We start from the raw sequence: 23,858 nt of genomic DNA on the forward strand, positions 1-23,858 counted from the left end.
GAACATATTATAATGCATTCTTCATTTCTAATATATAAATTCAATCTTTATTCAAGGTAATTTTGTACATCTATACATTTATGAGTTAGAATATAAGTATCAAAATATATAAAACATCTTTTCTTGCTAGGGCCTTTTAAAATATGCCAACATAGCCTGTTCATATTCTTTCATGTAGAATGGTTTTCATGCTGCATCATAATTTTTAAAAATAATGTAACTACAACATAAATATGTTTTAGATATACTGAAATGAAAAATATGATAAATGTACTATGTGTGGCTGTGTGGTTTTTTTGTTACTGATGTCCTTTCCACCATAGTACATGTTGAAATGTAGATATTGATACATATTACATAAAATTCATTAATTCAAGTACAACTTGTGATGTGAAAATATATACCTCTTTAATTAAAAATCTAACTTAAAATTTTCTGTAATCTTTAGCTCATATTACTGTATAAAAATCTTTTTACACACTTCTCTTTTAAAGGCATACCAAGGTACAGTACTTATAGCTGATCTAGAGAGTATGACTTTGAAAAATTTTTTGAACAGATAAAATCATTAAATTAAAATACATTCATGAAATTCTCTAATATTTTTATGATCTCCTAGTTTGTGAGCGATTAAATATACAATTTTGTCATCAGATTGGATTTTTGTGAAGTAAGTCATTTTAAATGTAATTATTTTAATTACTTTTGTGGTTGACTTTTGAGTAGGGGAAAAAACTTCCACAGTTGGCAAGATATAATTTTTTCAGTAGAATTTTTAATTGACAAAAGTGATATCTTTAAATAGGTCTACTCTATTGCAAATTCCAAAAGAGCAAACACTGACTATAGCAGTGTTTGAAATGCAGAGTAGTTGTGTAATCGATCTGGCTGTATTTCTGTCTGTGCGTCCGATTGCGTGTTTGCTCCTGCTTGCTGTCCTAGGCTTGGCGCCTTTATTATTTAAATACTGAAGTATGAGGTGATTATTCAGGCAGCAGGTGATTCCTTCTGCTAATTGCTGTTCAGTGGGTTTCAGCTGTTAGAAATCAAGATTTGTTTACATTGACAATCTGTAACAAATTTAGAAGTTACAGGATTTTGTTTTTACTTTAGGTAGACGGTGGCATTAAAATTATTTTCATCTGTGTGTGTACAGATCAGCACGCATAAGCTTTTGTTGACAATAAAGTGAAATTGATGCATGTTAGTATAAATTGCCTAAGATAAAAATATCTCCATCTCTGAGCTGCTGGGAAGTTGTGGAATCTTATGTGCGAAAGGCTGTTACCATCACTGTTCTGCACGAACAGGGCGTAGTTTAACATTAATAGATGCTGAGAATTGTGGTTATGTGAGAATCTTACTTCTTGTGTTTGGTTTGCGGCTCTGCAACAACCGAGTTGCTTTTCTGTGTGAAATGGTCGTGAATACACAAATGATAGTGGCAAGGTTCTGGGCTCTTAACTTTGATGAACACCATGCCATTTCCATGGCCCTGTGCTCAAAACAGCACAGATGTGAGTCTGGGAGTGGCGTCCCTGCTGTTCTCAGGAGCCTTTGTTTGGAGAACACCCTGATTAACCCCCACCCTTCATGGTTCATTGACTCACTGATAGATCAAGTTTAAACTAGTACATATTAGCACATTTGTGACTAACACAGGAACAGTTGGCCATTCTGTTTTACATTGCTGTTTCACTGCAAACTGTTGTGCTAAAAAAGGTCTCTACTCTGGAGTATGAGCTGAGAGGTTACCAAAGAACTGAGAACCAACGCTTTGCACATTAATGTTGTAGCATACCTGTACTTAAATTGTGGATTATCTATTAGAGAAATATTTACACAATTGAAAAGTTATCAATAAATGATCATTGCCACTGTGAAAGTTCATGTTTTTCAGGCAGTTAAAAGATTTCCATGTCTCATGGCAGCTCTTAGATTAAACAGTTTGCCATATTGAGTGGGAGGGGAGTGAAGTCATGACTAGCTGATGCCTTGTGTTTTTGCAGTCTAAAAGGATTTTTCAGAGTACCTTGTAGCTAGTGATTTATATAAATACTTGTGATGTGCTTTATTTGTAGATTACATGGTGGCATTTCTGTTCAGTTAACAGGACTGGGATGTGCGTGTCTATTTCCTCTTACAAAAGGAAGCTCTTCCCTTTTATTTAGTGATTACTTTCTTAAAGAACTTTCTCCTCTCTTACCTTGCTGTCTTGTTTTTCAAAATCTTTAAATGCTTTTCTTATTGTTATAGTTCTTCCTGTGGGTAATAGGTTTACAAAGTCATCTGGAAGTTTCAAGTGTTAAATTTTCTCTTTCCTGTGCTTATTGCTGCCACCACTGTGCATATTTCCCTTTCCGCAGTGTCCCGTGGGCCAAGGGACAGCTCTCTGATTTCTGGTTCAAGACAGGGAAACTGAGGTTGCATTGCAAAACAAACTAATGACATACAGACCAGAAGCTTTTTTTATTATTAGTTTCTGGTTTCTTGTCTGACTGCTGTTATAACTGATGATTTGTTTCAGGAAGGCAGTCTACAGCCATACTATTCTGAATGAGCGCAATCTCATCTGTTTCAGGAAGGCAAACTGGTTTAAGTTCTGAGCATAAGGGTAAATGTTTCTTTTCAGTGCTGCTGTAAATATAATTTAGCAAAGATTTTGCCACTCATATGTATGAGTTTTCCACTGACTTTAAATTGGAAAAATGAGGGAGTATGAAATTGGGATTGAATTACTTTTTCTTAAAGCTTAACATAGTAGTAATAAGAGGTTGTTAGCTTTTCCATGCAAAATCCTTCTTCCAACTGATTTAGATGTGTAGCACAAAGCCTACTTCTGATAAATCTTTAGTTTTCATTCATTATTTGCTTTAGCCTTGTTATTTTATGAATTACTATAAGTCCTTTATAACTTAGTCTTATTTTATATCACAGTAATTTAAAGAGTAAAACTTTCTGTATTACATGTCTGTATTAAATTCTGCTTTTGATTTCTTTAATGCAGTAGGAACTGTGGTTTTATGATTTTTTTAAAAAGTTTTGTTCCTTTAAATGCTAGGGCAATCAGAAACACTGAAACAATACCCAGGATTTGGAGGCCAATTTATTTACATCAACAGGCATTGATAGGGATCATTCCCAAAATATCAGACCCTGATCTCTGGTGGTTTGGGGCTTATATGGGATAAGCAAGCAGGAAGTACAGAAGCAGAGTACTTAGATGTCTTTGACTGGTTCTTATACTATGCTTCATAGTGACCAGCTATGCATCACAGTGACCAGCTGTTTCTATGAGACAGAAGCAACCGGATCTGCAACAGGAATATTACCTGGGCAACTGAGAAACTGAAGTATACTGACTGGGGAGGGCGGGGGACAGGGCATTTTCTGTTACATAAAGAATATTAATTCAGCATTTATACTTACTGAGCTGTGTGCCAGGCAGTATTCTAGGAACTAGTAAGTACTCAGAGAGCAGAATCAAGAAGCTTATATCCTAGTGGTAGAAAGGAGGTGAAATAGAACAAATAAATGCATTTTTATATGGCAAGTGATGGAAGGCTTTGTTGACCGTGAAGTTTTAGTGGGGAAAGGGAGCTGTCATATAGATACAGTATCTAAGGAGAAAATGTTCTAAGTGCAAGAACCAAAAGCATTGAGCAAGCAGTTCACGTGTAGTAGAGTCAGCACTGGGCAGAGTAGGTCACGGAGGTGGCTGCAGGTGGGACATAAAGGTGGCAGGCTTCTACTCTGAGGAAAATGAGGAGCTGTTTAGGTGTTAGGCAGAAAAGTGACATAATATACCTTCATTTTTAGATGGGTATTCTGGTTGTCAAGTGTAGAGTAGACTATGGGAGTGGATAGAAAAGAGTGGAGCAAGAGACAAGGGGAAACTGAAACGATCAAGCCAGGAGGAGATGCAGACTGAGTCAGGGTGTGAAATGACAGCGTGGGGAGAAGTGGTCAGACTTTGGATTGGATTCTGCGGATAGAGCCAGCTGGGTTTCCTGACATACTGAGTATGGAGGACCTTAGGAGGAAAGAGTCGAGGGTGAGATCAAGAATTTTACTTTGTAAAGAAAAATGTCAAACAAAGAGAAAACATAAAAATATTATAATAGGCACCTATATTTCTATTACTATGATTCTATAAGTCTTACCATTTTTTCATGTTTTCTTTAAACATTTTATTTTGTCTACATTCAAAAAGGTAGGTGTATTTATCCTATAGTTGTTTCAAAATGGATCTCTAAAAACTGACACTTTCGTAAAAAAACATTCTTACCAAAAAATTAAGCCCAAATTACTTATCACCTAATCCCTACTCCATGCTCAGATATCTGGTGTTTCCTGTGTCGTTTACAGTTAATTTATACCACTGGTGTCCAGTGAAGAATTATTCAACTATGTACACTTAACCCACAACATTACAGCATTTCCTTCTCCATCTGTTTTATTCTCTTATGGGAGGAAACTGATTATTTATCATGTAGACATTTTACTGTATATAAGAGTCACTTAGCTTATTTAGTCCTAGATTACTGGTCCCCAGTTGAGATATACTGATTCACTGAGTCTAGGATAACTTTGTAATGACTACTGGGTGCTGCTGGACTGTTTCTCTAAAGACTACACCTTGAGCAGCATTGCTGTATCACTATTTGACTGCTTCTTTATGCTGTCATTTATCTTCTTCCGTTCCCTGTATTTCCCATAACCTGGAGTTTCAGGCTGTGGTCATAAACCTATGGCACATGTGCAGCAGTGAGCCGTTGGTATCATTGAAAGCTCTGAAAGGTTTGGCATCGTGGGTCTAAAGGCATAATCATATTCATGGTGAACGTTTAGGGGGAAGAATACATATAAAGCAGTACTGTGTGCTTCATCATATAAAGTGGTTCATAAGGATGACTGTCTCACTGTTAATGAGGCTAACCTTGATGCCTGCGTCAAGAAGGTAAAAACTGATTCTTCCATTGTAATGTTTCCATTTGAGGTTAATAAATATGAAGTGGGACTTAGGTTCAGGGGGTTGCTGTACCTAGTTTACAAGAAATAATTTCTTTACTGGTTTTAAGATGCTCACACTATCCTTGCCTCAACTAATTATTTAATTGTGGAAAAAGCATGGAGATTTCTCATTTGATCATTTAACCTAAAGTAATGGTGTTCTATAAAAATGTTGCTTCCATAAACAGGGCTGTTTTGTCACCCAGAAAGAAGTTAGGATGATGGCTTGTTATTTTTAATCACCAGTTTTCAGAGCCAGGGGCCCAAATCTCTGGTCTGAGCAGTGGAAGGATGAAGTTGCCCTTGAGTGAGATGGGAAAGTCCGTGAGTAGATTCACCCAAGTTTGGTGAGGAAAGTCAGAGTTTTAGTTTTCAACATTTTAAGTTTAAAATGTGTGTTATACATTTGTGTCAGTTAGATTTCAGTTAAATAAAAATAAGGTGCTCTACCCATTTTAGGTAGAAATGTGTTTTATCCAGAGAATGTAAATGGCAAGATGAGAGTCTGGAGCATCTCATATACTGGTGGTGTGTAACCATTGCTTTTTTTCTCTTCACCCCACATATGCAACCTCATGAAACATTTTCTGTAACCCGTATGCTGAAAGAAACAAAGGCACCTGCTTAGAGATGTTTCTTCAAGATTTAATAAAAATGAACTACTAAAGCTTTACAGGCTTACTCAACAGTGTTCCAAAAAGGTAACAGGGAAGAGAGGTCTTTCTGGGAAGAACTCTGTAGACAGTTAATGCAGTTGTCAAGGAGTGATGCTAAAGATAGACACACACACACACACACACACACACACACACACACACACTGGTTAAGAGGTTGACCAGTCAGGAACATGGAAGAAACAAGCTTGGTGACATGGATGTATAAGATGTAAAGTACACTTTCACAGAAAAGAATGGAGTGTGAGATGTGTTTTAAGTACATGCTCAGCAAAGAGGACTCACTCAGAGGAGAAAAGAGGTGAGACATCCACTGTACAGGTGCCAGTCAGCTTCAGCAAAGAGCAACCCCAGGGCTTGTGTAATGGATGCATGAGCAGAGAGCGTCGGTGCAGGGATGAGAAAAAATAACAAGGGTTTAGTAACAAGCCCTTCTCCTCACCAAGACTGTTCAGACCACAAGCACTGCCACGTGCTCTGCCTGCACACACATCCTCGGATATGACACCGTATTCCAGAGCTACTCACGAGCTACTCGCCATTAGGTTGTTTGTATTGTATACCATGATGGAAGGTCCATTGTTTGTCCATTCTGCTCTGACTGCTTACTGTAATATGGCTTTGTGTTTTCTTCCCTCCATGTTTCTACCAGAAGTACCCTCTGTGCCATTACTGAATGCCCAGTTAAATAAATTTTCCTCTCATACAATATTGTGTTTAATCAAGGGACTCAGTGATACAAAAGAAATGAGATAGTTGGCTGACAACCATGAAATTCACCGCCCTTACTGTGTTCCTGTTGTGTCCTGTTGTATGCTAGCTGGGAGACAAAACTTTGTGATATTATGGTAGTTTTTAGTTCCACAAACAATATAGAGGCATATGAGTCAACTAATAGAAGTAAATATCATCTTTTATTTTTACATCAGTGAATCACTCAAAATATTTTTGCTTCATACCTCTGCAACTTTGAATTCTGCTAATTTAGACCTGTTTGTGTAAGAGAAAAAAATAAATTCACATCAGAATTGATGGTAATTCAATTGAATTGAATATTATCATAAGCAGCTCACATTACTGAGTCATGTAACTGTAGCAACAAATGAAAAAAATGAAGTGGTGTTTTAAAAGGATAATTCTGATTATCAGGGGAAAATAACGTTGCTGCTACTCCATAGAAAGACCGTGTGTGAACCCAGGAGGTATCCTGGGATGCTGCCTGGTAGTAGGATGAAATGGATGAGCAAACTGTCTAGAGAAGACAAATGTCACGTGTACCCCAGAAGACAGAAAAAACAGACAAATCATCACCAAAGAAACCAAAAATAATTTGTGCTCTTTAAAAAGTAGTAGGCTCTGATGTTTTCACAGTCTGCTATTCCTTTAAGAAACAGAAGACTCCAATATTATTTAAACTACCCTGGAGCCTAGGAAAGAAAGAAAAAAATCCCAGATTTTATTTATAGATTTTGCACAAAGTTGATACCACATCATACAATGCAAGTCCAAAAGGGCAAGCTATATATCACCTTACTTAGGTCAAGCAGATCTTAATGATAGATGGATATGTTATGAACATGATAGATACATATATTATGCAAAGCCTCCATGGGAAAACATTGGAGGGTATTCTCTCTGAATTCCAGAACTAACAGGAGTAACCTTTATTAGTGCTGTTGGTCCCATTCTTCTGCTAGGACCAATCATCGTAGGCAGACTAGGCAAGAGAATGGATTTGTATGAGAACTGGAAGTGGGAAAATAAAGTGATCATTATTACAGATAAAATAATTGTTAACAGCCAAAACCCAAGAGAATAAAAGGGAAACCTAAGATGAAAAATGAGAGAATTAAAGGTATAGGCTTAAAGAAAATAACTTTGATATATTGCAGTCAGTAGCCCATTAGGTGAGCTACGGGAAAAGACACATTGACAACAGCAGTAGAGAAGATGAAAAACCAGCATTGTTCAATGCAGTATTTATCTTAAAAATACTTAGCATGTTACTCAAAGATGCAGAAGACTTGTGAAAAATAGTATATGTATTATACAAAAAGTTCGAACATCATAAATGGCGTTTTTAGGATATTTAATATAATTCCATGAAATATTGAGATTTATTATTCTAGATAAATTGATTTTAAAGATTGTATGGGCTAAGATGTAGCTTATTGACAGAGCACATGTTAGAATGCACAAAGCCCTGGATTCATCTCCCCCAAATTATAGGTAAAAATAATAAAAAATAGGCATGAATGAAAATTGAAAGTAATAAAGAGATCAGTCTTGATACCTATGAAAAATGATAAAATGACAATATTTAAAAGAAGATAATAATGACACACAAATACTACCCAACTCTGAAAGAGTTTTAAGTACTTTCAGGGATTTTGTATATCTGAAAGTAGCATTTAACTCTGTGGGGAGCAGCTTGGGGTATAGCTCAGTTCTAGAGGTTGTGCTTAGTGTGCCTGAGGCCCTGCATTCAATCCCCAGCACCATAAACAGAACAAAACGGGAAAGATTACCACAATTTATGGGGATTATCTAATGAATGATGCTGGGTCAGGTGGATAGCCTTCTGAATAAAAATAAATTCAAATTCCAATTTTGCACCTTTTGTAAAAAATTTAAGATATAATTAAAAATACAAAATGAAGGTCATAAATGTACTGGAAGAAAAATACAGTTTCTAAGTCTCAAAAAAGGACTTTTATATATGGCATAAAACCTAGAGGCCCTGAAAGAAAGGACTGATAAATTCAACAATAGGTACATAACTAGGAGAACTTCCAGTACGGAGACAACACTATATGTTAAAATCAAAGGAAAATAACATACTGGGAAAAGTGTTTCTAGCTCATAACAAACAAGGTTGGCTTATTATTTCTGTGCCCAAAGATTTATAAGATATGGTAAAATCTCAGTGCCCCTTGATCTAATGAATTTACTTCTAGAAATGCATCCTGCAGTTTTTCTATTTTGCACTGAATAGATACAAATAATACTCATTTCAGTATTCCTTGGAGATTGGAACCAATCTAAATATCTACTGTAAAGGGCTGGTTAATGAGTTGAGCTTCATCCATGCCAAAAAATACTAGAACATTTTAAGTAGAGTGAAATGGAATTCTATGCAGTGATATGCAGTTATCTTTTAAAATAAGTATAATAAAAGAAAAAAAGCAAGACATATAAGAGTGTATATGAATGCTCCTGTTTATGTGCAAATCTGCAGAATATACACGTGTATATTGGTGTATTTGCAGAATATTTCTGAAAGGATTCTCAAAGTGTTATCAGTGCTTGTTTCCCAAAAGGGAATGTAGGTATCAGGGAATGGACTGGATAAGGCAATTTTGAACTCTGTGCAGTGCATGTCAATGCCTAGGGCTCTTCTTCACCTGAACCCCCATTCCGGGGTATCCTCTTGCCGGACCCCACACCCCGACCTCCTCAGTGACAGACACCATTTTACCCTGTCCTCTGGAATGAACAGTCCTTATTACCAAAATTTATATCTTCAACCACTTTTCCAAATACTGCTCTTGCTTCCTTGTATTAGCAGAAAGATTCAGGTCTCTCAAGGACTTGAAACTTCCCCAACTGTCCTCTCAAATGGAGGCTGCCATACTTTCTGTAACTGATCCAACACCTCTAGCTGGCACTACTTGCGATCCTGGGTTATTGTTTTCACTCCTTGAGAATGTAACCACTATCTCACTGTCACTGTCTTTGGCACTACTCTTGTGATAAATATAAATGGTCTCTCAGTATTTGGTCTTCTCTCTTTCAAAGATCTTGACTTGCAATTTACTTCTTCTACTTCTTCCCTTAATAATTCTTGTTAAACAATGGTTCTTCAAGCCCAGCTCCAAGACTGACATCAGCATAATTCTCAATTAAAATAGAGCCCATCATCTCTGACCCAAAACTCTGGGACAGGGACCCAGAATCTGTGCTTTAAAAAGCCCAAGATTTGGGGGCAATTCTGATAAGTGTGCCACTCCATCATATCATCCTATTGTCATTACGGTAACCCTGAGTCTCAATTTCAGGCATCCTCCCGTCCCCCGCTGCAATTGGTCTTCTGGTCCACCAGACTGACTCCTGGCATCGCTAAAATCTTCAACCCCAGCTGTGACCACAATTGATTCCACCACTTTATTCCTAGTCATTTTCTTTTTTCATTTTATATCCTTATTTTCCCTTTATCCAACCACCATGTACTGCTCCTTGACATTTCTTTCAAATACTATGTGAAAAGAGCCAGTAGGTCCAGTCAGCCCTAAATTCAGAACATATCTAGGCTCTGGCTTTTCTTACACCCTCCATTGCACCCATTCTAGTCAAAGAACAGTCATTCCGAGCTGGGATCTTGCAACTGTTCTGTGTCAGCTTTTGGATCTGTTGTGGCTGCTGCCCACATAGCAGCCAGAGGGATCCTGTGAACACCCGAGGTTGTGTTGCTCAAGATTCACCGTGCTTGTCCCACACACCAGAAGATGGAGTCCTTGGGAGTGAAACTAGATCTTCTGCCTTCCCTGGTTAGGACATCACTTCCACCTTTGCCTCCCTTCTCATCCACTGCTGAGCTTGATATTTTTGTGTTTAGAACTCAGCATTACCTCGCATACCCTGCGTGCTTATTTATTGCTGTTTCCTGCCATGACAAAGGAAGCGTCATAAAGGCAGAGGTTTTTCCTGTTCAGCCTTAGTTTTTAGGACCTTGCCTGGCATGTACCAGGCATGTGCTGATTTATGAAAAAAAAAAAATCAGTGGAAGAAGAGGAAGAAATAAAAGTGGTTTTTGTGATAACAGAATGCCTTCCTGTGACTGCTTCTTCTTGAAAAATGAAAGAGTATAAAAATATTTCAGTAGTGTAAAAGGAGTGAAAAATTTATCAGGTAAACCATCTAGATATTTCATCTGATGATGCTTGCTGACTGGGGTTTACAGCTTTAATTTTTTTGTCCCTCGCATATGTTACTATAGATAGCCCAGTGCTTTACTTACTTAACCCCCATGGTTAAAGGACAGGGTTACTATCCTTGCCTGCAGGTTTTTTAACCTGCCCTGAATCCTATGTTGTACTTAGTAGTAACCTCTTTAGTCTCTTTTAAAGGGAGTAATGAGTATGGAATGAAAAGAAACAGAGTTTAAGAATATGTAAATATTTTATTCCATGTTGATTCTCACCAGATGGTTTTAACATCCATTACTTGTTTTTTGCCTAGATCAGTTATTATTCTGATGAGTAAAACTAGTGATTTAAAACTCTGTAAGTATTACATAATAAGACAGATTATTGGGGCTGGGGATTTAGCTCAGCGGCAAAGCGCCTGCCTGGCAAGCACAAGGTCATGAGTTTGATTCCTGGTACCAGAAAAAAAAAAAGACAGGTTATTGTTATATTACTATGAGGCAGATTTTTCCCTTCTTTTCCTTCATTTGCTTAGTGTCAGTGTTATTAATGGGATTGAGTGTTTAAAGAGTCAGCATAATATGGTGTATTACTGTCATGATTGCATTTTATGTTCAGGATTGGCCAGTGAAAGTCTCAAAAACTTGGGCCTTTCGTCCAAACTTTTTGTGTAAAATGGTTTAAGAACTAGGGAGCTGAGAAGCCAGAGGAGTCATTTGTGAGTATGTGGTGTGTGGCTTTGAAAAAGTGGTAGAATTTTGATTAAAATAGAGCTGCAGTGGAACGGAAAGGGGAAGAAGTCCTGAACCAAAGGAAGCCCGGCAGACCTGGTGTTTGGCAGGAATGCAGTGACCAGGATAAGGAAGTAGAAATGGACCCTAAGACCCTCCTGTGCTGACGAAGCATTTGCTTAGGCTGTTCTCATCACCAAGAATTTCCACCTGGTCTATTATCTAAGGAGTGAGACGAAATGCGATGAAGAAAAAGAATTCTAGGTGGTGAAAACAGTATAGGCCCAAAGCCCCCTCAAACATTCCCTTCTTCTGGAGGCTTTCCCAGATCTAAGTACAAACTAACTGCCCTCCTCTCCTCTCCTCCCGTCAAAGTTCGTGCCTTTCTGCTACCAATGTGCTGTCTGGATTTGTGGATGTGTCTTCCTCCTCCAAAGCATGCTCCGTGTCCTAAATACCAGATCCTTCTTCCCATGCTCACTAAGTGTTTTGTGACTGTGCGCGCGAGAAAGGAGAGGTGCTGGGGGTGGCATGGGATGGAGGACAGAGGTCTCAGAATGCCACCTTCGGGGTTTGGCCCTCTGGGGGCTGAGAGGCGGAGGATGCAATGGGAAGGAAGAACAGCCTGGGACTCTGCTCCAGAATCAGAGGATGGAGACAGGGTGTGGAGGTGGGGAAGCGGTGGTTACCAGGCTGGGCGTCTGGGAACTCACTCATACGCAGAGCTGGGGAGAGGCAGTGCCCGTGGAAGTGTCCGGGAGGTGTTCTCAGAACAAACACTGGCCAGTTTCCTGGGGAGTGTTTAAGGATGTCAGCAGGTCCCTCTCTTTTCCTCATCTACAACTCCTCCTGAAGTCCAGAAGAACTGGATGTGCTGTCGGAAGATTTTTATTAGACCAAAGATGCTGAGACATGGAACACTGTCTCCACTTGGGGTAGAAAACGCTGACTTTGGTGTAATGAACCTTTTCACTTATTTTTGGTAATGGTTTATTAAAAATGGATTGTTAATAACTGCTTTTGTGACCTTGGAACGTGGCCCTCTCAGAGCAGCTTACCATGAAAGAAACGGTTGTCAGCTTGCTTTTGGCGTCTGCCCCTTCCTAACAACAGAAAATTTGCCCTGCACCTGCTCCAACTGGGTTCTCAGTGATAAGCATCTTTCAAGCCCAGAAAATTGTAGTATCAAATCTCAGCCCCAACTGTGAGGCAGCACCATCATCAGCTCCCCGCTGAGAGGCGTTGCTTTCCCAGTTCCCAAGGGAGGAGTTTTTTCTCCCCTGGCCCCCTTTCCAGCGTGAACTCTGACCTAAACCCTCCTCCTAGCTCCCAGCATGCATTGCCCTGGGTGCTGATTGTGACCCAGCCTGGCTTACCCAGTCCTGCTGTGGGCTCATCAGGAGGTCAGGCGTCAGTAGCCCTGGGGTCACTGTGCTGCCTGATTCCGATAATGAGCACATTTATCTGTGGAGAGGAAGAGGAGCCTTCTGTTTGTTGCAGCCCATCGCTTTCCTCCTGAAACAAATGGGAAAGTCGTATGTGGTAGTTTTATCTGCGCTTTGGTAAACATGCATAAACACTGCCCAATATTCACCAAGTTTTGTATTTAATTACACCTCTCTTCATAAATTAAATGCTTTGTGGTAACTCATAATTTCTTTCAAGAAAAATAAACCTGTCTCCCTACTGAGAAAGCATACATATTTTAAGTTAAATCCATACTAAGGACACTCATAAGAATTTTGAGTAAGAATAACAAATAGTATTTAAGTATGTGTAAGTATATTTAGGTACATTCTAATAGACTTAAGTGTGTCATTTTAAAGGGAAAGATAACAGGGTAACAAGACATTCTAACTTCCTCCTCTTCCTCTTAGGTTTTTCAAACAGGCCAAAGTCATTAAAAATATTCCTTAACCCACAAAGTCACAAAAAAGAAGCTTCACAAGTGTATTATGAGAAGGTTGAGCCTCTCCTGAAGCTGGCAGGAATAAAGACTGATGTGACAGGTAAGTCATTTCTGGTACATCATTCACCATTTCAAACACACACACACACACACACACACACACACACACACACACACACACATCCACCCAAAGCAAGCTAACTGGAATTTGTTCTTCATCTAAACTTGGGAAGCTACTTGTAAAATCTAAAGCTTTTCTAGGTGCTTCCCTAATCTACTGCAGCCCATTCCAGAGGTATTTGTTTAATTGTGCTAGTAAAACCTCAGTAATTTTTCTTTAGACTTTTTTTCAGACTTTAACAGTTACTTGGTATGATTTTCAAGGAAACTGTACACTTGTCGATATCTTCCTAAGGTGCTTGCTCTTTACACTTTATTTCTACAGGGTGGAAGCGGTGGACTTTGGCTCACACAGTGGCTGCCTGTCCAGGAACTGCTTCTTTAGGTTGTTTTTGTTCTGACTCTGACCCCTGCTGGTTAGGTCAAACCTAAGCACTCAACTGCTGGGTTTTAGTTGAATTTGGAGAAACCAGAAGCTTAAATGTTATTGTACAGAAGATTGCACTTAGCTTTTTGTGAAGGAAAATGGACATTTAAGAATGCAAACATTAATAGAGAGAAGATTAGTAAGAACCTCTTAGTAAATTCAAGGACCAAATTCCTTTGCTGCTTTGAGACAGCCTGTGGCTGGGATTGGGAAGTGTTACTGCTATCAAGAATGAAGTCTTCTTGCATTGGTTTTGTGGAGCTTTTCTAACACAGCAGACATTTGCAAAAAAAATTGAATTGAAGAAGAATATTGACTACTAATCTACTCGGGAGATAAGCGTAGAATACACTGGCATTTCCGAGTCCAGTGATATGGGTAAGGGATCCAGAGGGACCTGTGCCCTGACGGAGGTGTGACTCACAATGCAGATATCCAAGTCATTAAAGTTTGGGAACTTGATGGCTTGGGGTAGAAGGAAGCTCCTAAAAGAGTGGAAGGTTTGTGGGAAGGTCAGCCACCCCAGAAGATATTACTACAGTGGAGGATAAAGAGAAACTATCATGCAAAACTCAGGAAGAATTTCTGAATTAAAATAAAGCTGAGCTTAAGAGGTTAGCCTTCCATGTCTGTGACCTTGGGCTTGCTTATAGGAAATTTACAAGGACAACAGAAGCTTCAGATCTATCTTTACTTTCTGCAAAAGATTTTCAAAGATTGGCTGGAGACTTGAGGTTATTATTTGGATGAGAAATTAAAAGTTGAGTAAACTTATTTGGCAATTTAATCACATCAAATAGTTGGTATCTTTCATATCTTTCATGTACATTACAGTTTGACACATATTAGTACAGTATGTATCATTCATTCAAGTGTCCCTCATTGAAACCTTACATGAAAGCTCATACCTGTATTCCCAGCTACTCTGGAAGCGGAGGCAGGATGATCACCTGAACCAAGATTCAAAGACCAGCCTAGGCCTCACAGTAAAACCACATTAAAACAAAACAAAACAAAAAAATGAAAAGAGAACAAAGAGAAGGAAGGAAAAGGAGGAAAGAGATTCTTGTTAAATGCTTTCTCTGTCTTAAATATTGTAGCTATGTGCAGAATGCAAGATGAATAGTCTATCATACCCAATCTGGAGTTACTTTCAGGGCGTTAGGGATTCAAACAGATATGTAAAACTAAGTGTTTAAATTATGGCATACATGAAAGAACTGGGATGTCTCACGATAATATTAATTTTGATTGGAGGGCTCAGAAAAGCATGCAAAATGGAGTTTTATAAAGGAAAGAAAGGCAAAAGATAAGGAAAGGAAGCAGAGCAAGCTTGTACCAATGGAGAGAGAGAGAAAGAGAATTGAACTCAGTATCTAGGGAATTTGGTCCGTAATCTTGCTTTCCAGTTTTAACTTCATGCTAAATTTGGTTCCCTCCATCACCATCAAACAGCTGCCAGTACATCGGACCTTGTCTTTCTATCCCTGGCAGTGTGGGGAGAAGTTATAAGTGTGTGTGACGGAGGGAGAGCTGCTGTGCTTTCATCCTGAAGATGGAGTCACATTTCCCTTTGCGCTAACTGTGTAAATGGAGTATTGTGCCACCAACTTAGAGAGTCATTTCCTGAGCCACCAAGACTCTTCCCAGGAACTGAGGCCAGGCTCCCTTTCCTGAAAGTTGAAGATGCCTGAACTGAATCTGGATTCCAGCAGGGAGAGAAAATGGCAGAATAGCTTCTGAGAAGACCCAGGTTCTGACTACGGATGGACCTTTGTGCTGTTCTCAGCGGTTGATTCATTTTGTATTGATCCACAGTTGGTATAAATATTTCATCATTGCATTCTAGCCTGGTTTGGCAAGACGATTGCAACCACAGAATAAAATTAGAACGGGAGAGATTTGGATAGAAGAAAACCAGTACATGAGGCCAAAGCTATGGCAGAGGATATGATGGGAATATGCTTTCTTCCCTACAGTTGTATTGGAGAGAAGAGTAGTATATTCTAAGTTTTCCCCCTAAATTTCTAAAGATTATTGAATGTTATATTCAGCTTAAAGAAAATTAAAAAGTTACATAAAGCAAATACAGAATTTATTTTTGGGTTTGTGCAGAATGGCTGACTACTACGGCCTAACACTCCTCCTACAGGCAAAATTATAAAATTACATCCTTTGCTTATGAAACCGTGTTAGGGTGTATACAGTGTTGGCTAGATATTTACAAAAAATTTTCCCATTTTGTGTAGACTGAATAAAGCACAAGGATACTCAAAAAGTTTTAGCCTCCCTGCCTGTAGCACAATGTGATTTTGTGAAACAACTTTGTATATATAAAATGCAATAGAAATATGGTTTTAAGGGTTTTGGCTTCATTTTCCTAACATTATGGAATAAAATGCAATTCACCCTTTATTTGAAAGAAAGACATATGAAGAGCAATGCAAGGGTACATCTCTTCTGCATGTCCACTGCTTTAACATTTTGTGCACTAGTGAGGTTTGTATTTATTTATTTATTTTGATTTTATGAGATAGAGTCTCACTTTGTAGTTCAGGCTGGCCTTGAACTCACCATGTAGCTCAGGTTGGCCTTGAACTCACAGCGATCCTCCTACCTCAGCCTCCCAAACAAATGTTGGGACCACAGGCATGTGAGTTCTAATGTAATAAAAATAACACAATAAGTTCTATATGATTAGTTCATTAGGAAATATAGGGCTATAGCAACATGAGATTTGATTTGAAAAATTTCTGCAGGATATATATATGTATGGAATTTACCCATATATACAGAATTTATCCATATATGTGTAATTTTCCCATAAATTTGTTTTAATAATGGATTTTATCACATTCCTTAAAATTTATTTCTTTCATTTTGGATTGTGCTGAAAGCCTAAGTATACATCATGTTTTGGCTAAAATTTAAGCTAAATTTGCATCTTTAAGCTAAATGTGCATCTGACCTGTCCACTAATACTACCTCCAGTGTAGTTTCAAATCTAATAATGACATCAAAAAAATGCTGAAAAAACATAGAGGAAACAAATTATTTTTCTCTACTAACCAATTTCTACTAACCTATTCTAGTATCAGGATCAAAGAGGAGCATAAGTGATAAACCCACGCTGGTGTATGACAGTCTCTTTCCCTCATTCCCAAAGTAAAGCAGACTTCACAGATTATACATTAAATGCATGAGAGGTATTTTGAGAGGTCACTGCCTCATAGGATAATTCATAGGACAATAAACGAGAAGGTCAAGGCAGCAGAGAGAGAATCAGCCCGAGAAGAAGTCTGGGATATAGCTCATTTTCCCCTCGCAGCAGAGCACAGGCATGTGGTGCACCTTGTGGGCGCCCCCTCTAGTCCCGGTGTGGCCTGCACCAGGGGCAGGATGCTGTCACTGGGCACTTGTCTGAATTCTGTTCTGGCTTCCTGGGCCTTTGTCCACATTAGTCAAAGTACTTCCTCTGTGCTCACAAAACACCCTTTCTTCTGGACTGATCCAGCGCAAGCTCACCTAGCTCCTTGATCTGGGCCCTGGCAACATTGCAAATCCACCTGTCCCCTGGGCCTTGGCCCTTTGTGTAGGTGTAAACTGCACATGAGAAAGAACTTGAGAGCTCACACTTGAAGTTACTATCTACTGGAGCTAATGCTGTCCTTCGTAGTAATACGCAGTGAGTGCTTCCTATCTTGCATGTAAGTCGTTGAAACATTTGCGGACAGATAACCCACCTGTCTGCTCCCAATCTCTCTTATCCGTCACATGCACATCTGCCTTCTTCAGTCACTCTGTGCATGAACAAAGGTGCTAGAGCTTATCATGGTCATTGTCATAATCACGGGCGAAGACGCTTTTCTGAAAGCAGCTGTGATCTCTGCCAGCACAGCGCCCATCGCAGTGCCTGCTCACCAGATGGCTTTATCTCCTGGGCACAACTGTCCAGTAAGTGGATGTTCTCATTTTGATTTTTGCTTTTGTATTGGCCGTTGTGCTCCTTTTTCTTCTTGTAGCATAATGCTTTTAACGTACTGATTTTAACAAGTCTCTTTGTGTTCATTGTCTTTGGTTCTTTATGGCTCCACCTAAAGCCTTCCATTCACTGGAAATGCCTCTTCCCATTCCTGATCTTGCCCAGCCTAAAACTAGGCAATCTGATGAAACTGAGTCACAAAATGTATTCATAGCCACAGACGGTGGCGAAGCTGGGGCACATGTGCCTCAGCGGGCTGTTTACTTCATGGAGAGGTCTAAAGGGGTCTCTGTCACTTGGTCTAAAGCATTCCTCTTTTCATTTTTACTTGCATTTTAATAAAAATCTGCATAGTAACTTTCATGCATAATAATACAGCTAGAGAGAGACAAAATTCTATGTCAAAGATTGTTTCATTACCCCTTAATTGTGAGTGCATACGGCCAGTCCTGTTTTCAGCACTTACATGTGAGTTAAGAAGTTGGAAATTTAAAAAGAAGTTGGAAATTTTATCCCTAGAGCCAAGGAAGAGTCACCCATAGGATTTATATGAGGAAGCGGCATCATTAAATATGTTTGTAAAAGTCACTGGCTACAGTGGAATGGAAATTGGAGGGAGACTAAAGAAGAGGGCAGGGAACGCATGAAAGATGCTCGTGACCAGGCCCGGAGCGCTGGCCTGGAGGGATGGAGGGACGGTGCAGCACAAGTAACACTAGGAACATCGGTGCTGGCCATGGAGTGGATCTGGAGAGTGGATGAAAGCAATAATCCACGACAAAGTCATTTTCCCATCTTAGGGAATGGATGTTGGGACACACACAAAATAACATTTGAGAGAAAAGATATTTGAAGCAGGACATTTTCAACTTACGGAGTTTGAAATACTTGTAGGCCAGGGAAGGAAATGATATCTCAGTATCTTATCTCAGAATTTTATCACTGGAATAATATTTTTTTCCTATCTCCAAATCAGATCTCATCTGGTTTTATTTCAAATTCAATACCAACATTCAATATCAGACTCCACATTACTGTCCCCCAGTTTTGTTTTCCTCGGGGAGAAATTTTTTTTGCTGAGGAGAGGGGGATCCCAGCAGTAGGAATTGTGTCCAAAGACCAATGAACAGCAGAGACTCCAGATCTTCTGAACAGAAAGGGCGTGTTGTGTATCTCCAGCCCACAAACTCCTTGAGGCCAAAGGGAGTATTCTTTTTGATCATTCTGCTTTAAATATGTTTTATAACTGAGTATTTTAAGTTTTGTGCACTTTTTGTTCTACTTCAATAATTTTATTTAACTTATGATATACCACATGAAAATTCTACTCCTGGACAGGGTGCATTACTGATAGTCAAGTTCTACTTGAATGATAAAAAATTAGACTCTTAATTTTTTTCTAAATAAAAATACCATTCAGCCATAACATAATCCTAAAGCTGATTTTGTATTTGATCTAAAAAGGCTTACCAAAGTAAGCTTTGGTATAAAATCAAGAGTTGATACATCGACTCTAAACATACATATTTCTTCATAATGTCCTTCATTTTTGTGTGCATGCAAGACATTTTATTTTTTTGCATTGTATGGCTACAACTACTTGCTGTGGCCACAAATGATACATCTTTTATGATAACATAATCTTCCAAGTTTATTAATATTAATATTTTATATTTAATTATACTTTCTTCTGATTAGAATTTAATAGAGAATGGTTTTACCATATGAACGTTAATAGCTTTTGAGTAGGCTGTGAGAGAATTACAATGTAACACTGTTGGATACAGAATGATTCTCTTAGACACCAAGACTAGTAATTTTAACAATATCTAAAAACATTATAGGAAAAGCTTGAACCGTGCTGGCACCAGGGACAGACAGGCATGAAAGATTAATGTAATCTTGCATATAATGATGCACATTCTTACACAAAAATTCCATCTGCAGTGTCATGTCAGTCAGCAGAAATCTTTGATGGGTGGGTACAGCTGGCTTGCCTCTTCTGGCAGAGCTGTCCTAGAAAATGCTAAATGTGGTTGTGATGCTTGGTGCCATCTGCAGTGTGCCCATTTATCCTGCCTTCACTGGCATTTGCAATACTGCGTAGGGCATCAGTGACTGTGGAGACAGCAATCCAGTGTGACAGATTCATTTCCTCGGAGGATGCAGGCTGTGGTGGGCCTATGTGCTACCCTTTTCCCGAGCTGGGTCTCTTCTTATCATTGGTGTTGGCTTGACTTTATATTTTCACATCCAACTCCTTTTTTTTTAGCCTAGCAGTTCCATGTACACAATCTTCTGGTATGTAAATCTTACACCAACCTTTCCACTAATTTATGCATGTAAGGTTGCCAAAGCGATTTAACATTGACTGTCCGATGCCAGCTAATATGCTGTATTTTCAAAATACTTCTGCTCCTCAGCTTCTGATTTAAAGGACTTGTGTCTTATTTAGTGAATACTAAACAGACAGGCACCAAGATAAATCTCTAAGCAGTGTGTGTTGGATATTCTCAGATGATTTATGTAGTTGGAACAGATATGTGACCCTCTTTTACATAAAGCTATAAAACACACCAAGCAACTAACATTTAATCCTCTTTCCTATGATTAAAATATAAATATTCAAGAATAAATGTTGTTTTATGACCTGACCATATGTTAATCATATTCTCTTGCCAAACCCAGTTAAAAAGATATAGAGCATTATTTGAAACTTTCACTGTGTGTGTGTGTTTTTTTAACAGTAACAGAATATAAAGGCCATGCACTGTCCCTGCTTCAGGAATGTGAACTCCAGGGATTTGATGGGTATGTTCCATTATTACCCTCTGTATATCATATGGCTTGTGTTAGTAAATGTTGTATTATTTTTTTTAGCCATACATTTGTGATTTATAATTCTTAAACATTTGTGATATATGCAATGAGGCTGTTTTTTCAGATCTGTGCAAAAAGACTGCATGAGAATATAGCATGGCATCCAACTTTCAGGATCTAGCCCAGAAAAGCAAAAATAGAAATCATGTTATAAATGTTGGAAAATCATAGGGCACTACCCGGTATTTACTTATGTGTACCTGTTTGCATTTATAATTCTTAGTTTTGGGCTTTTACCATGTATCTAGAAAAACATTGATGGGTTACTATTATCCATTATCCATTGATCCTCTTTTGCTAATGTATTGATAGTTTTAATAGTTACCAGTGGTTAATTTAGCTCTGGTTGACTGGGATAGATATTTTATAATCACAAATGTATTACTTTCAAAATGAAGAAAAGATAGTAATTTTAATTATCTCATAATTTAGTGACTATCACATAGATGTGTTATTCATAGTAGGCTCTGGAAACTGTCTGCAGTGTATTGGTGGAGAATGCAGAGATTACTCACCAGCATATGAATGTTAAAAAGACAAGTAGTATACATTAATAGCCCTTTTTAAAAATCAGGTGAATTGATTTGCTAAGAGTTATGGGTTGATACATGACTAAAATATATTCCTTTAGGGAAGATTTTATTTTTTTGCAAGAGTGAATATGTGAGAGCTTTAAAAAATTGGCAAGTGTGAAAATTACTTCTCTTGCATGGTGATGGGCTGGGAGCAACAAGAGACAGAGTCAGGAAAGTGAAAGGCTTTAATCTCACAAAGAAATACTAGGATGGGGCTGGGGATATAGCTCAGCAGCACAAGCGCCTGCCTGGCAAGCACAAGGTCCTGAGTTTGATTCCCGGTACCAAAAAAAAAAAAAAAAAGAAAGAAATACTAGGATGCATGGAGCAAAGTGATTCCATCAGAACAGGCCATCCAGAGCACTGTTTTTCAGAAGTGCTTAATATATTTTGATTAGGAAAAAGTGGCTGGTGAGGATGAAAGCATTTGGTAAGTAAAAGATGATTTAGTAAAAAGGCATTTAATGAAGGGGGCTCAACTGACGTAGCAGTATTATACAAAAACTGAGGATCAAGTGTATGAGGTCGGTAATTACTTTACAACTTTACACTTAGAACTACACAGAAGCATGAATGGATTACATTTAGGAAATTATCTTGAAGGAATGTTTAAGAAAAAGTAACAGAGAGTCATGCCCTCAGCCTACCTACTTTAATATGCCACGTGCGCCAAACCCTGAGTACATGCGGGTAGATGGATTACAGAGGAGTCCTTGCTTTAAATCATGGTTATATGAATCTAATGGCAACTGTCACAGACATTAAACCTGGACTTGCCCACCAGCAAAGTGAAGTCTCCTGCAGAATGTGGTATCTATAGGTAGATTCTACTGATAGTTACACTGAGGCAAGAATTAGAACAAACTTCACAGAAGAATGGCTATTGCTCAGTGCACGGTGATAATGTTTTTCTCTTTACTTGAATATTTAAATCCTTATTTCTCAGGCAGATGTCCCCATTCTGCACTGTGCTGCTAAACAATACACAGATCCTTCAATCATTACTGCTGTATTCTGAAGCCAAATTGTTTGGCCTGACCATTCTGTGAATTGAATCCTGTAAATCTACTGTTTGCAAACCCTGTAGTACGCTGCTTTACTTTGGACTCATGATAGTCCAAAATAAAAGTAGCTAATGATGGTTACTTTGGACTAACATTTCTGTTAGAAGTCAGCTTGTTGTGAAATCCTTTAAATAGTTCGTTTATGTTCATAGGTTCAGTTTTTCTGGTAGGATGTGTGTGGTGGTTGGGATATTCTCTTAGCAAAAGGTTAATTTTAAGTACCGGTACTTAGAAATAGATAGAAAAGGTATGGGGAGATGAAAAGGAACATAATTTCATTTTGTACTTCACAACAGTAATTTTCTACCAAGTGGAATTGTTTCAAAGTGAGTGTTCTACATAGGTGAATTCCCTAACCTTAAACCTGTTTGAAGAGTGGCCTTAGAAGCACTTTCGAAACAATTTATAGAAATGATTGAAGGATGATATGAGGTAACAGAGTGTTCCTTTGTGTGAGGGAGAAGCTGTACTGGTGCTTGAACCTGGGAGTGCAGACATGGTAGCAGGTGCTCCGTATCCCTGGCCCATAATTGTTATTTTTTAAGTTTTGAGACAAAGTCTTGCTAAGTTCTCCATGCTGGCCTCAAACTTTGCAATCCTCCTACCTCAGCTTCCTGAGTAGCTAGGATGTTATTTCATTTTGATGAGAAATGGAGTCACATTCCTTCAAGAACCTGAGCCATCTCTGCTTGACTGCAGTCAGGTGGTGTAGGTAGGAAGTGATTGGGCCAACACTAGTGATATCTAGCACTTTCTAGACACAGGCCAGGAAGGTTATGATCCCGGATTCACTGTATATTATTCAGCAAAGCAAAAATAATCTGGCAAATGATGTTTAAGAAATGCAATTTCCTGGCCAGGCATGGTGGTGCACACCTGTAATCCCGGCACTCGGGAGGCTGAGGCAGGAGGATTGTTGCGAGTTTGAGACCAGCCTGGGATACAAAGTGAGCTCAAGGCCAGCCTGAACTGCACAGCGAGACCCTGTCTCAAAAAAAGACCAAAAAAAAAAAATGCAATTTCCTAAAATTTTAGAGTTTAAAAAAGTCAAGTTATGTATGTTTCTGTGAAGACACGTTGTGACATTTCTAAAGCCAACAGAAAGAGCATATGGTACTGATGACAGCTCCTTCCCCACTGTAGTACATTCTAGTGGCACTCAGGATCCACTGCTAAAGCTTGGAGGGGTTTCTGAGTCCGTATCACCCTGCTTTCCACTGGGTGTGAAGAGGTGGTTTTGTAAGGGCAAACAAAGGAGTGGAATGAGTTGCATATACTACAGGCACAAACCGTGGCCTTTATTCATGTGAATATAGTTAAACCAACCTGTTGCCTTTACACAATTGTAAATATAGTATTTTTTTGCTATTTGTTTCCTAATCCTTTTCTGATTTTATTGAATTACAGTTTTCTTTTTTTGTTTATTTTAACATTAAGTAGATCCACAATGATGTAGACATTATTTGGCTAATATTGACTTTTTATCAACTTGACCATGAGATCTGTGTTATTTACTAGGGTAAAAGTAAAATCTCCTTTCTTTTTTTTTTTTTTTTTT

At 38.6% G+C, this 23,858-nt stretch overlaps 1 protein-coding gene across 1 annotated transcript in view; it reads left to right on the forward strand.

The window, feature by feature from the left end:
* The window catches only part of Cerkl (ceramide kinase-like), a gene marked incomplete at its 5' end in the record, with an annotated part of 107,911 nt that overhangs the window by 59,376 nt on the left and 24,677 nt on the right, over positions 1–23,858 (forward strand). The window contains 2 exon segments of the mRNA XM_013512521.1: positions 13,221–13,352; positions 20,529–20,592. Of these exon segments, the coding sequence (XP_013367975.1) occupies positions 13,221–13,352; positions 20,529–20,592 (196 nt within the window).

The sequence above is a fragment of the Chinchilla lanigera genome, unplaced genomic scaffold (assembly GCF_000276665.1).
Source record: "Chinchilla lanigera isolate Chin_1 unplaced genomic scaffold, ChiLan1.0 scaffold00002, whole genome shotgun sequence".
Lineage (NCBI taxonomy): Eukaryota > Metazoa > Chordata > Mammalia > Rodentia > Chinchillidae > Chinchilla > Chinchilla lanigera.